At 39.7% G+C, this 11,767-nt stretch overlaps 1 protein-coding gene and 2 non-coding genes across 52 annotated transcripts in view; all 3 read left to right on the forward strand.

The window, feature by feature from the left end:
* The window catches only part of CEP295 (centrosomal protein 295), a 54,898-nt gene that overhangs the window by 42,823 nt on the left and 308 nt on the right, over positions 1-11,767 (forward strand). For 33 of the 50 annotated variants that reach the window (XR_015157658.1, XM_086383974.1, XM_086383980.1 and 30 more), the window contains 10 exons: positions 524-627; positions 1,111-1,213; positions 1,585-1,821; positions 2,619-2,758; positions 3,511-3,685; positions 4,251-4,897; positions 5,528-5,668; positions 11,075-11,168; positions 11,273-11,437; positions 11,528-11,627. Coding sequence is in view for 32 of the 50 variants with exons in the window: in XM_086383974.1 (XP_086240100.1) it covers positions 524-627; positions 1,111-1,213; positions 1,585-1,821; positions 2,619-2,758; positions 3,511-3,685; positions 4,251-4,897; positions 5,528-5,668; positions 11,075-11,168; positions 11,273-11,437; positions 11,528-11,627 (1,906 nt within the window). In the remaining 18 variants the exon portion in view is untranslated. The remainder of the gene's footprint in view (positions 1-523; positions 628-1,110; positions 1,214-1,584; positions 1,822-2,618; positions 2,759-3,510; positions 3,686-4,250; positions 4,898-5,527; positions 5,669-11,074; positions 11,169-11,272; positions 11,438-11,527; positions 11,628-11,767) is intronic. The other 17 variants (XR_015157643.1, XR_015157646.1, XR_015157647.1 and 14 more) reach the window with 7 other exon arrangements.
* On the forward strand, positions 711-790 carry LOC147342645 (small nucleolar RNA U2-19). Its single transcript, XR_015158212.1, has one exon. It is a non-coding gene; the product is annotated as a small nucleolar RNA U2-19 (small nucleolar RNA).
* Positions 952-1,023, forward strand: LOC147342646 (small nucleolar RNA U2-30). The gene has a single exon (XR_015158215.1). It is a non-coding gene; the product is annotated as a small nucleolar RNA U2-30 (small nucleolar RNA).

The raw sequence follows: 11,767 nt of genomic DNA on the forward strand, positions 1-11,767 counted from the left end.
AAAAAAACTAACTGAGAATACCCAAATTACTAATAGTGAGATAGTATAATTTGTATGTGTTTTTAGTATGTCAAATGTAATTAGGAATGATAATTTCATAGTAAAAGCAGTACATGCTCCTGTGATTTTAGACAGCACTGCAAGTTATAAAGAAGTCAAATTTCTCCTTGTCCTGCCACTGGTTGCACTTTTTTTATTATGTACATTTTTCTCAACTTTGAGATCACACTGTACTTATGATTGAATATTCTTGCTTCTTCACTTAAAATGATGATAGAAGCATTTCCAATCACACTGGCTGTTTTCTAAAGGGTTTTTATTCATAGAATAATAATGACAACCACAGTTTTCCATGAAAAAGTATAATGTGCTAACTATGAATATTATTAATGAATAATAACATGAATTATTTTTTCTTCATAGTCAAAAAAAGAAAATTGTAGGAAAGCAGGAAATTATGCCCTCTGGTGCTAAGAATTTGATTTGTCATAATCCAGTCCTTCCTCCTCCCTCCCCCTTTTAGTCAAAGTCAAGGAGGCTGTGGTTGAGAATTACGCAGTATTAAGCTATGCTGTGGAGAGAGAAGGCCATACATACCTGGATCCAAATGTGAAGTTAGATGTTAAGGTTAGTAATGTCTTGATGTGCCCTGCATCATTAGAGCTGCTTGGCTTCATCTGTGTTCTCTGAGATCTGCTCTTACTGAAGTGGATCAGTGATGAAAGTAGCCAAATCTGAGCATCAGAAAACCACCCAGTGTATCTGATGCATGATCTCTGTAGTTCTGAGAAGCAAAAGAATAATTTAAAATAAGGGGTATGAAGGGTGGGTGCGTGCGTGTGTGTGTGTGTGTGTGTGTGTGTGTGTAGGTGACTGGATAATTAAGGGGCTTATTGGTGGGTAAGTGAGAGTTGGTTGTGGGTGTGCTTGTATGAAAGGCTGATCAATTCTGAGCAATGATGAAAAGATTTTACTGCAGAACTTTATATAACTATGAAGGTTTCTACACTTGATCTGAGCTCAGAATTAATAACTGCTACTGTTGGCAATTTGGGTTTTTTCTAGCTATTTCTTCCTACACAGTGGCCTAATGTTCTCCTTCATTTTTAGGCTGAAACACAAGAAATTTATCATGAGCCACTATCTTCAATAACTGTTTCCACTGGGAGTTTTTTAAGTTACGAAAACATAGATTTGAGCCTTACAGAGCCAGGTACGAGTATCAAAACGTTTATAAACAAATTGAAAGCCAAGCACCAGTTGAGTTGCAGTACAGTGATGAGAGCTAACCTTGTTTTTCAGAATGTGCTGAGAGGGATTGTTCTTTAAATCTCAAAAGTAAAGTAATCATGTCTTTAGAATATTGGACAGTATGATCTTCTGAACATGTTTGGAAGTCACAGTGATGCTCTATCAATCTCCATAGCACATTGAGTAGGGTCTGCTAATATCAGTGGGAACTACCAAGCACTTTTCTTGGTTGTGCTGATTCTTTATCAATGTATGTTGCTATGTCTGTCTGCTAAAGTCTGTCTCAAAGGAAGTACCCAGCCATTAAGTATTTTCATTAAACCCCATTTTCAGAGTCATTCCCAGAGCATGTGGACCATAGGGAACAAGAACCTCCTGGCGGTAAAGAAGAGGAAACAAATGTTTTAAGTTCTAGAGTTCCTTCAACACAAGATATTTATCAAAGACAGGACTCTCAGGACATCCATAAACCTCTTTTATGTGCAGTGGAAACATTGACATCTGGTCAACAGATGAGAGACAATTACATTAATGAAACAAATTTGATGACTGAAAAAACAGACTTTCGGGGTAAGTTTTATTTAAAAGTAAGACTTTTTTAATAAATACGTCTATGTAAACTAAGTGTTCATTTTTAACCTATCATCCTTTTTAGTTAGAAGTAGTGATTGTTTGAGCTTTGTGTTTTGATGGCTTGCTGTAGCAATTGTAACATGGAAAACACTGAGGAGGGCACTTAGTGAAAGGAGCTCTGGAATCAGACTGAAGACCATGTAGAAGAGATGAGCAGGTCTTCCTTTACCTTTGCAAAGTTACCTATAGCAACAGAGGCAGTACTGCCTGTATTGAGCACATAAACTTAAGTCATACAGACCCTATGACTGTTTCCTGAGACCACAGGCAGCTTACTCTTCATCTTCTGTAGAAGAGGTGTTGGAAATAATACACATAAAGTGAAATAATACACATGAAGTACAGTGTCTGGCCCATGGTAGCACTCAGTATAGTGAGCTTTTCTTAAGTAATTGATCCCCAAATGACCTGAGAGTAACAAAGCTTATTGTAGCAAAGCCGTGACCGTAATGGCATCTTATTCCTAATTAACCCCATAAAGACGTTCAGGCTAGTAGAAATGGAAACTTAAATTTGTCAAAGGGTTTGCAAACCCCCCCCACCCCCCACTTTTGCATCAGAAATGATAGGGCTTGATTTGAAAGCGTCTGCTGGTAATGAGAGGAATGGAAGTAATTTTGTTGAGTTGCAGTTACCTTAAAATAACCTTTATGAATATGTTCTTAGTACTACTTTTCTAGGCTTTACTTTTAAGATAAATGTCTTTTTTTTTTTTTTCCTTAAAATTCCAACAGTTGACTTTGACTTTCCAGAATTGGAGCACAATTTTCCAAATTTGCATCGTCAGCTATTTAAACCCTTAGAACCACATCCAGATTTTGATTTGTTATCATGTTTCTCTGGGATTTCTCAAGACAGTAAAGACTTTAACCAGGTAAAGTAGATGCTTCTTTGCAGTCTGTCTTTTCTTCTGTTAGAACAGAAGGATGATTCTTAGCCTTGGCTGCCAACTAAAATCATCTGGTGAGCTTTTAGCTACCAATGCCCAGACTGTGGTGGTGGTGGTTTGGTTGCTAAGTCGTGTCCGACTCTTGCGACCCAGTGGATTGTAGCCTGCCAGGCCCAGACTGTACCTCTGACCAATTAAATCAGAAAATCTAGGAATAGTCAGATAAAATGGTTACAATGTGGAACCAAGATTGAAAATAGGTGCATTAGAATTTGGTCCCAACAGCTTTATTTCTAGGTATTTTTTATGGGTCACTCCATAAAAACTTGAGAACATTTTTATCATTAGTTTTCAGGGTTTTGGGGCGGGGGTTACTTTGATGGAATTTAGTCTTAAATAGTCAGGTAAATAGAATGTTGCAAAATTTTGAAAGTCTCCTCCTACAGAGTAAAGGAGCTAAGATTCAAACCTGGGTGTTTCTGTTTCCAGGCAGGTCTACATAGTTCCTGCTTATCAGAAAATGATTTAGTCATGTTCTGAACTGTGTCTTGTTAGTTAATACAGTTTGTTTTCTAAATAAAAAGTCTCTTTTGTATTTCCTAAAGTGAAAGAATTGGGTTTGAATAAGCAAGTTGTTAATGTGATAGTAAAGTGGTAATTACGGAAGCGCAATAGCAAAGAAACATGAGGATTTGTTGATGCAACTGGTAACACAGCCTTTCCCTGTTTCCCGTCAGAGGTCAGGTTCTTCCTGTGAAAGCCTCCGTGCTACTCCATCCCCCAAAAGTATGGCTTCTTTTACAGCACTGAGGAGGGCCAGCCTGCATTCTTCTAACACCAGTCTGAACCAGCAGCCTGACCCTAACTTGGCTTGTGAAACAGCTCAGAGTTTTGCTGTAGAAGATATTGAGGGTATGCAGAAGTTCGGAAAAGTTAAATAAAGCTCAGTAGTTTCTCATGGTTGTTTATATCATTTTTCCTTGGAAATTGCACCCAATAGCTCTTGGTTTCTCTCTACTCATACCCTTATTCCTTTTGAGGGTAGTAAGTGCTGCCTCTTGTTCAGCTTCCTTACCTCAGCTCTTAAAGTATCCTTCTAAAATTTTTTATACAAATTATGTGTGTGTGTGTGTGTGTGTGTGTGTGTGTGTGTGTACACATCACAGCATACCCATCTGTGAGACATGAATGTTTTGGTTTTTAAAAGCCAATATTCAGTTATGGGGGGAAAAGTCCTCATTGCCTCTAATAGCTGTATTTCCTTTATTAAATATTATAGGAGAAAATACATGGTGTGTGCAGTAATTATTTAAAATCACTGTGACCGTCCTTTAGCTTCCTATTCTTGTTTGTGTACATCAGTTTTTGTTCCTGAACTTTATAAGTAACCTGGCTTTATTTATAATTTTCTCAGAAATTGTTAGCGACTATATCCAAGTTTTACAACACCTAATTATGATCAACTGATCTCTTACAGGGTCTGAACAATCTTTTCGACAACTTCGACCAGAATATTCTTCACAGGAAGGGAGCCAGCATGCCGATCTACCAAGCATTTTTAGCATTGAAGCGAGAGCTTCTTCCCAAGATGTGGAAAATCAGAACTGTTCCTCTGAACAAAATGAACTATTACAAAACAAGCAAAAAAGTGTTCATTTCCAACTCTCAGTAGGAAATTTGCAAAGTTCAGTCTTCAATTCATCTGGTGAGGCTAATGTATTTCATCAGTTAAATCTACAGCATGGCACTACATGTGGTTCTACCTCTAGTGAGTGGTCAATAAAAGACCAACCAGAAGGCAGAAAAGAAAGACTGGGTTTTGAAAAACTATCAGAAAGACTTGATACAGTGTTACAAGGTCAAGGACTCACTGATGATAAAAAAGAAACCTGTGATTTAAATCCACACATAGAGGAAACTGATTCTCATTTATGTGTAAGGACAGTAGAGATGGGAACTTCAATTCAGATACCATATTCACTCACTGTTCAGAATGAAAAATGTCTTCAGGACTCAACTATGGCAGGAATTCCAACAATCGTAGGAAACCCATCTCAACTTGCACAATCAGAGCTCTTTGTAAATTCTGGATCATTTTCATTACAGAGATCTATTCCAGTCTGGGTAAGTGAAATCTGTGCTGTATACTTAAATTCATTTTCAGGAAAGACTTTGAAAACAAGATTGCAGGACGTGCAACAAAGCTACTTGTTCACATTCCTATCTGAGACAGTCTCATAATCATTGGAAATCTCCAATAAAATGCAGAAATGACAAATTTTTTAACTTGACCTCCCTCTGAATTTTACATATCTTTCTTTCCAATGTACATTTCTCATCTCCAGCTTACCTGAAAAATGGTAGCTAAGCCTATGCTTCAGCAGTCACCTGAACATAGCTTTTACCTTCTAGTACTGTTTGTCCTGCCACAGGTAAGCAGAAAATAAGATGTTTTGGTCACCTTTTGGATTTTCTTGTATTCTTGTTAAGTATTTAAAGGTTGTTCACTTACAAACGGTGCTGTAGCAGCAGTGACATTTGGCTGCAGCCCAGTAGCCAGCCACTGCTCCATTTAGATAGAATGCAGACTCTGATGTTGTACAGCCCCTACCCAGTCTGGCCGCCTAGGCTTGTAAGCGTTTTATAATGCACAGAGTAGATCTTCTCTGGTGTCCATAGTTGAGCAACCTGTTCTTCCTCCGTAACGTACATTGTTCTTTCCCTTCTGAATGTGGTTTCCCTCTTGTTACACAGGAAACAGAATCTGGCCATGGTATAATGGAAGAACCAGAACTTGCATTGACAAGCACCAGTGATACCAGTATTGCTGAAATGGATTTTGCAAACTTAAGCCTAGAAGAAAAGAGAGAAAATGAGGCAAAGAGCTGTTTTCAGGTAAATTTCACAGCTCTCATTAATAAACCTCAATTATATAGCAACTCGTTGAAATTTAGGGGATAAGGGTATTTTTACTTTGCTTTGTACATGGCATTTCTTCTTAAAGTATCACTGTATGAATGTGCTCACAGTAGAAAACTGACAGTGGGTAAGCTGATAGGGCTACTGCTGCTGGTGCTTAGTCCTTCAGTCATGTCTGCCTCTGAGCGACGCCCACCAGGCTCCTCTGTCCTTGAGGACAAACTCTTCTGTCCAGACAAGAATACTGGAGTGGGTAGCCTATCCCATCTCCATGTAAACTTCCTAACCCAGGAATCGAACCAGGGTCTCCTGCATTGCAGGCAGATTCTTCACCAGCTGAGCCATCAGGGAAGCACAATTACATGGTACAAAACAGTGCTAACAAAGTGCTATTCAGTTTAGTCACTCAGTCATGTCTGACTTTGTGACCCCATGGACTGCAGCATGCCAGGCTTCCTTGTCCATCACCAACTCCTGGAGCTTGCTCAAACTCATGCCCATTGAGTTGGTGATGCCATAAAACCAACTTGTCCTCAGTTGTCCCCTTCTCCAGCCTTCAGTCTTTCCCAGCATCAGTCTTTTCCAGCTAGTCTGTTCTTTGCATCAGGTGGCCAAAGTAGTGGAGCTTCAGCATCAGTCCTTACAATGAATATTCAGGACTGATTTCCTTTAGGATGGACTGGTTGGATCTCCTTGCAGTTGAAGGGACTCTCAAGACTCTTCTCCAACACCACAGTACAAAAGCGTCAATTCTTCAGCTTTCTTTATGGTCCAACTCTCACATCCATACATTAACAGAAAAAACCATAGCTTTGACTAGACAGGCCTTTGTTGGCAAAATAATGTCTCTGCTTTTAATATGCTGTCTATATTGGCCAAAGCTTTTCTTCCAAGGAGCAAGCGTCTTTTAATTTCATGGCTGCAGTTACCATCCACAGGGATTTTGGAGCCCAAGAAAATAGTCTGTTTACATTGTTTCCCCATCTATTTCCCATCAAGTGATAGGACTGGATGCCATGATCTTTGTTTTTTGAATGTTGAGTTTTAAAACAGCTTTTTCACTCCCCTCTTTCACCTTCATCAAGAAGCTCTTCATATCCTCTTCACTTTCTGCCATAAGGGTATCTGCACATCTGAAATTACTGATATTTCTCCCGGCAATCCTTGATTCCAGCTTGTCCTTCATCTAGACTGGCATTTCACATGATGTACTCTGCATATAAGTTAAACAAGCAGGGTGACAATATACAGCCTTGACGTACTCCTTTCCCAAATTGGAACCAGTCCATTGTTCCATGTCCAATTCTAACTTGATTCTCAGGAGGCAGATTAGGTGGTGTGTTATTCCCATCTCTTGAAAAATTTTACACAAGTTTGTTGCGATCCACATAGTCAAAGGCTTTGGCATAGTCAATAAAGCAGATATTTTTCTGGAACTCTGATTTTTCTATGATCCAATGAAGTGAAGTCGCTCAGTCATGTCCAATTCTTTGCAACTCCATGAACTGTAGCCTGTCAGGCTTCTCTGTCCATGGGATTTTCCAGGCAAGAATACCGGAGTGGGTTGTCATTTCCTTCTCCAGTGGACGTTGGCAATTCGACGTTTGGCTCCTCTGCCTTTTCTAAATCCAGCTTAAACATCTGGAAGTTCTCTGTTCATGTACTGTTGAAGCCTTGCTTGGAGAATTTTGAGCATGACTTTGCTAGCATGAGATGAGTGCAATTGTGCTGTAGTTTGAACATTCTTTGGCATTGCCTTTCTTTGGAATTGGAATGAAAATTGACCATTTCCAGTCCTGTGTCCACTGCTGAGTTTCCCAATTTGCTGGTGTATTGAGTGCAGCACTTTAACAGCATCATCTTTTAGGATTTGAAATAGCTCAACATGGAATTCCACCACCTCTACTAGCTTTGTTTGTGATGCTTCCTATGGCCCACTTGACTTTGCATTCCAGGATCGTTGGCTGTAGGTGAGTGATCACACTATCGTGATTATCTGGATCATGATCTATTTCGTACAGTTATTTTATGTATCCTTGCCACCTTTTCTTAGTATCTTCTGCTTCTATTAGTTCCATACTGTTTCTGTCCTCTATTGTGCCTATCTTTGCATGAAATGTTCCCTTGGTATCTCTAATTTTCTTGAAGAGATCTCTGGTCTTTTCCATTCTATTGGTTTCATCTGTTTCTTTTTTTTTTTTAATTTTATTTTATTTTTAAACTTTACATAATTGTATTAGTTTTGCCAAATATCCAAATGAGTCCGCCACAGGTATACATGTGTGTTCCCCATCCTGAACCCTCCTCCCTCCTCCCTCCCCATACCATCCCTCTGGGTCATCCCAGTGCACTAGCCTCAAGCATCCAGTATCGTGCATCGAACCTGGACTGGCATCTCGTTTCTTACATGATATTTTACATGTTTCAATGTCATTCTCCCAAATCTTCCCACCCTCTCCCTCTCCCACAGAGTCCATAAGCCTGTTCTGTACATCAGTGTCTCTTTTGCTGTCTCGTACACAGGGTTATTGTTTCCATCTTTCTAAATTCCATATATATGTGTTAGTATACTGTATTTATGTTTTTCCTTCTGGCTTACTTCACTCTGTATAATAGGCTCCAGTTTCATCCACCTCATTAGAACTGATTCAAATGTATTCTTTTTAATGGCTGAGTAATACTCCATTGTGTATATGTACCATAGCTTTCTTATCCATTCATCTGCTGATGGGCATCTAGGTTGCTTCCATGTCCTGGCTATTATAAACAGTGCTGCGATGAACATTGGGGTACACGTGTCTCTTTCCCTTCTGGTTTCCTCAGTGTGTATGCCCAGCAGTGGGATTGCTGGATCATAAGGCAGTTCTATTTCCAGTTTTTTAAGGAATCTCCACACTGTTCTCCATAGTGGCTGTACTAGTTTGCATTCCCACCAACAGTGTAAGAGGGTTCCCTTTTCTCCACACCCTCTCCAGCATTTATTTGTAAACTTTTGGATTGCAGCCATTCTGACTGGTGTGAAATGGTACCTCATAGTGGTTTTGATTTGCATTTCTCTGATAATGAGTGATGTTGAGCATCTTTTCATGTGTTTGTTAGCCATCTGTATGTCTTCTTTGGAGAAATGTCTATTTAGTTCTTTGGCCCATTTTTTGATTGGGCCGTTTATTTTTCTGGAGTTGAGCTGTAGGAGTTGCTTGTGTATTTTTGAGATTAGTTGTTTGTCAGTTGCTTCATTTGCTATTATTTTCTCCCATTCTGAAGGCTGTCTTTTCACCTTGCTAATAGTTTCCTTTGATGTGCAGAAGCTTTTAAGGTTAATTAGGTCCCATTTGTTTATTTTTGATTTTATTTCCAATATTCTGGGAGGTGGGTCATAGAGGATCCTGCTGTGATGTATGTCAGAGAGTGTTTTGCCTATGTTCTCCTCTAGGAGTTTTATAGTTTCTGGTCTTACATTTAGATCTTTAATCCTGTTTCTTTGATCTGTTAGGAAGGCTTTCTCTCTCCTTGCTAGTCTTTGGAACTCTGCATTCAGATGACTGTATTTTTCCTTTTCTCCTTTGCCTTTCTCTTTTCTTCTCAGCTATCTCTGTAAGGCCCCCTCAGACAGCCATTTTGCTTTTTTTTGCATTTTTCTTGGGGATGGTCTTGATCACTTGATGGTCCTATAGTTTTTTAGGCACTCTATCGGATCTAATCCCTTGAATCTATTTGTCACTTCTGCTGTATAATTGTTAAGGGATTTTATTTAGTGGTTTCTGGTTATTTTTCATACTTCCTTCAATTTAAGTCTGAATTTGGCAATAAGGAGTTCACGATCTGAGCCATAGTCCGCTCCTGTCTTTGTTTTTGCTGACTGTATAGAGCTGCTCCATCTTCCGCTGCAAAGAATATAATCAGTCTGATTTTGGTATTGACCGTCTGGCGATGTCCATGTGTAGAGTCATCTCCTGTGTAGAGTCAGGGTTGGAAGAGTGTGTTTGCTGTGTGGTGGTGGTGGTTTAGTTTCAAGAAAGTGAAGTCGCTCAGTTGTGTCTGACTCTTTGCGACCCCATGGACTGTAGCCTACCAGGCTCCTCCATCCATGGGCTTCTCCAGGCAAGAATACTGGAGTGGGTTGCCATTTCCTTCTCCAGGGGGTCTTTCCGACCCAGGGGTCAAACCCAGGTCTCCTGCATTGGAGGCAGACACTTTAACTTCTGAGCCACCAGAGAAGCCAGACGTTAGTTACTAAGACATGACTTAGTTACTAAGTCCTGTCCAACTCTGGCGACCCCATAGCCTGCCAGGCTCCTCTATCCATGGGATTCTCCAGGCAAGAACTGGAATGGGTTGCATTTCCTTCTCCAGGGTTTCTTCCCAACCCAGGAATTGAACCCAGGTCTCCTGCACTGCAGGAGCTATGAGGGAAGTTTCCTGTGTACTCACAAAACTTTGCCCTACTTCATTTGGTATTCCAAAATGAAACTTGCCCATTACTCCACATATCTCTTGACTTCCTACTTTTGCATTCCAGTCCCTTATGATAAAAAGGACATCTTTTTTGGGTGTTAGTTCTAGAAGGTCTTGTAAGTCATACAACTGTTCAACTTCAGCTTCTTTGGCATTGCTGTTTGGGGCATAGACTTGGATTACTGTGACAGTCAATGGTTCTTTGGAAACAAGTAGAGATCACTGTCGTTTGAAACTGCACCCAAATACTGCATTTTGGACTCTTGTTGACTGTGAGGGCTTCTTGTAAGCTATTTAATGGTCATCTAAGTTAAATTCATCCATTCCAGTCCATTTTAATCCACTTAGATTCCTAAAATGTTGATGTTCACTCCTGCTATCTCCTGTTTGACCACTTTCAATTTATCTTGATTCATGCACCTAACATTCCAGGTTCCTCTGCAGTATTGTTCTTTACCGCAGTGGACCATCACCAGCCACATCCTACAACTGGGAATTGTTTTCACTTTGGCTCCATCTCTTTTGCTGACCTGAGGAGTTCCATCTTTCAGTGTTGTATTGTTTTGTCTTTTCATACTGTTTATGGGGTTCTCAAAGCTTCTCCAGTGGACCAAGTTTCCTCAGAACTCTCCACCATGACCTGTCCATTGAGGTCATGTCTGAGGAAAACTGTCCAGTTTCATTCAGCTTTTCATTCTCACAAGGCTGTGGTCCATGTGAGTTAGTTAGTGGCTAAATTAAGTTTTCCTTTACATTTTTCAGTTCTTGCTTGACTCATCCTTTCAATTTTTGAAGGTCGTCTGCTGTGGTTAACTGAATAACTTTAGGACTGAATTTTCTAGAAAGGCAGTTCCAAAAGAACTAGGGTAAAGTCTGTAAAAGTCTTCTCTGAAGTGGTAAAGTCTTCTATGACTTTCTTGCCATTAGGTGAGTGAATTTCTGCCTCTTCTGTCAGAAACAGAAAACTCAGATTATCCAGCCATGTCAGAACATCCACTGGAGAGACCAACTGTGTGTGGAGGTACGTGCATCAGATTGGTGACCCCCACACCCATTCATGAAAACTTGAATTTGTGACTTGCTGACATATTTTAAAAACAAAAAACAAAAAACTTTTTTAAACAGAAACCTTTTCAAGGTGTACAGCTGCACCAGAGAGCTTACAAGAAGCATTCATAAAAAGAAAAAAGGCATTTATAGAGAGATCCTCACAGAGACAGAAAGAGATAAAGGACAAAGTTCATGCCTCTGGATATTCTCAAACCAAAACAATAACAGAGAAAACTACAGGTATCTGTTATCAAAGAGAATTATGTATTTACTTAGTGGTTTTATTCAGTGGCATTATGTATTTTACTCAGTGGCTTGTTTTCCACTCAGGTTCCTTTGTGAGTGACCTAAAGGGTATGAGTAAAGTTAGGGTGTCGCTTCCTGAAGATAAAAAGACTGCACAACCCCATACGCACGAAAGGGCAGTAGGGTATGTATATGGATTTACATATATCTGATAGACAAAGGAATGGCAACCCACTCCATGTCCCTTGTTCATAGGGTTGCATAGTCAGTGACTATACATGTATCTGAAGTGTCTGTCTTTAATTCCATACAAATTTCTTATAG

This window comes from Bos grunniens, chromosome 29 (genome assembly GCF_055505025.1).
Source record: "Bos grunniens cultivar Pamir isolate PY7600 chromosome 29, Bosgru_T2T1.0, whole genome shotgun sequence".
NCBI classification, from domain to species: domain Eukaryota; kingdom Metazoa; phylum Chordata; class Mammalia; order Artiodactyla; family Bovidae; genus Bos; species Bos grunniens.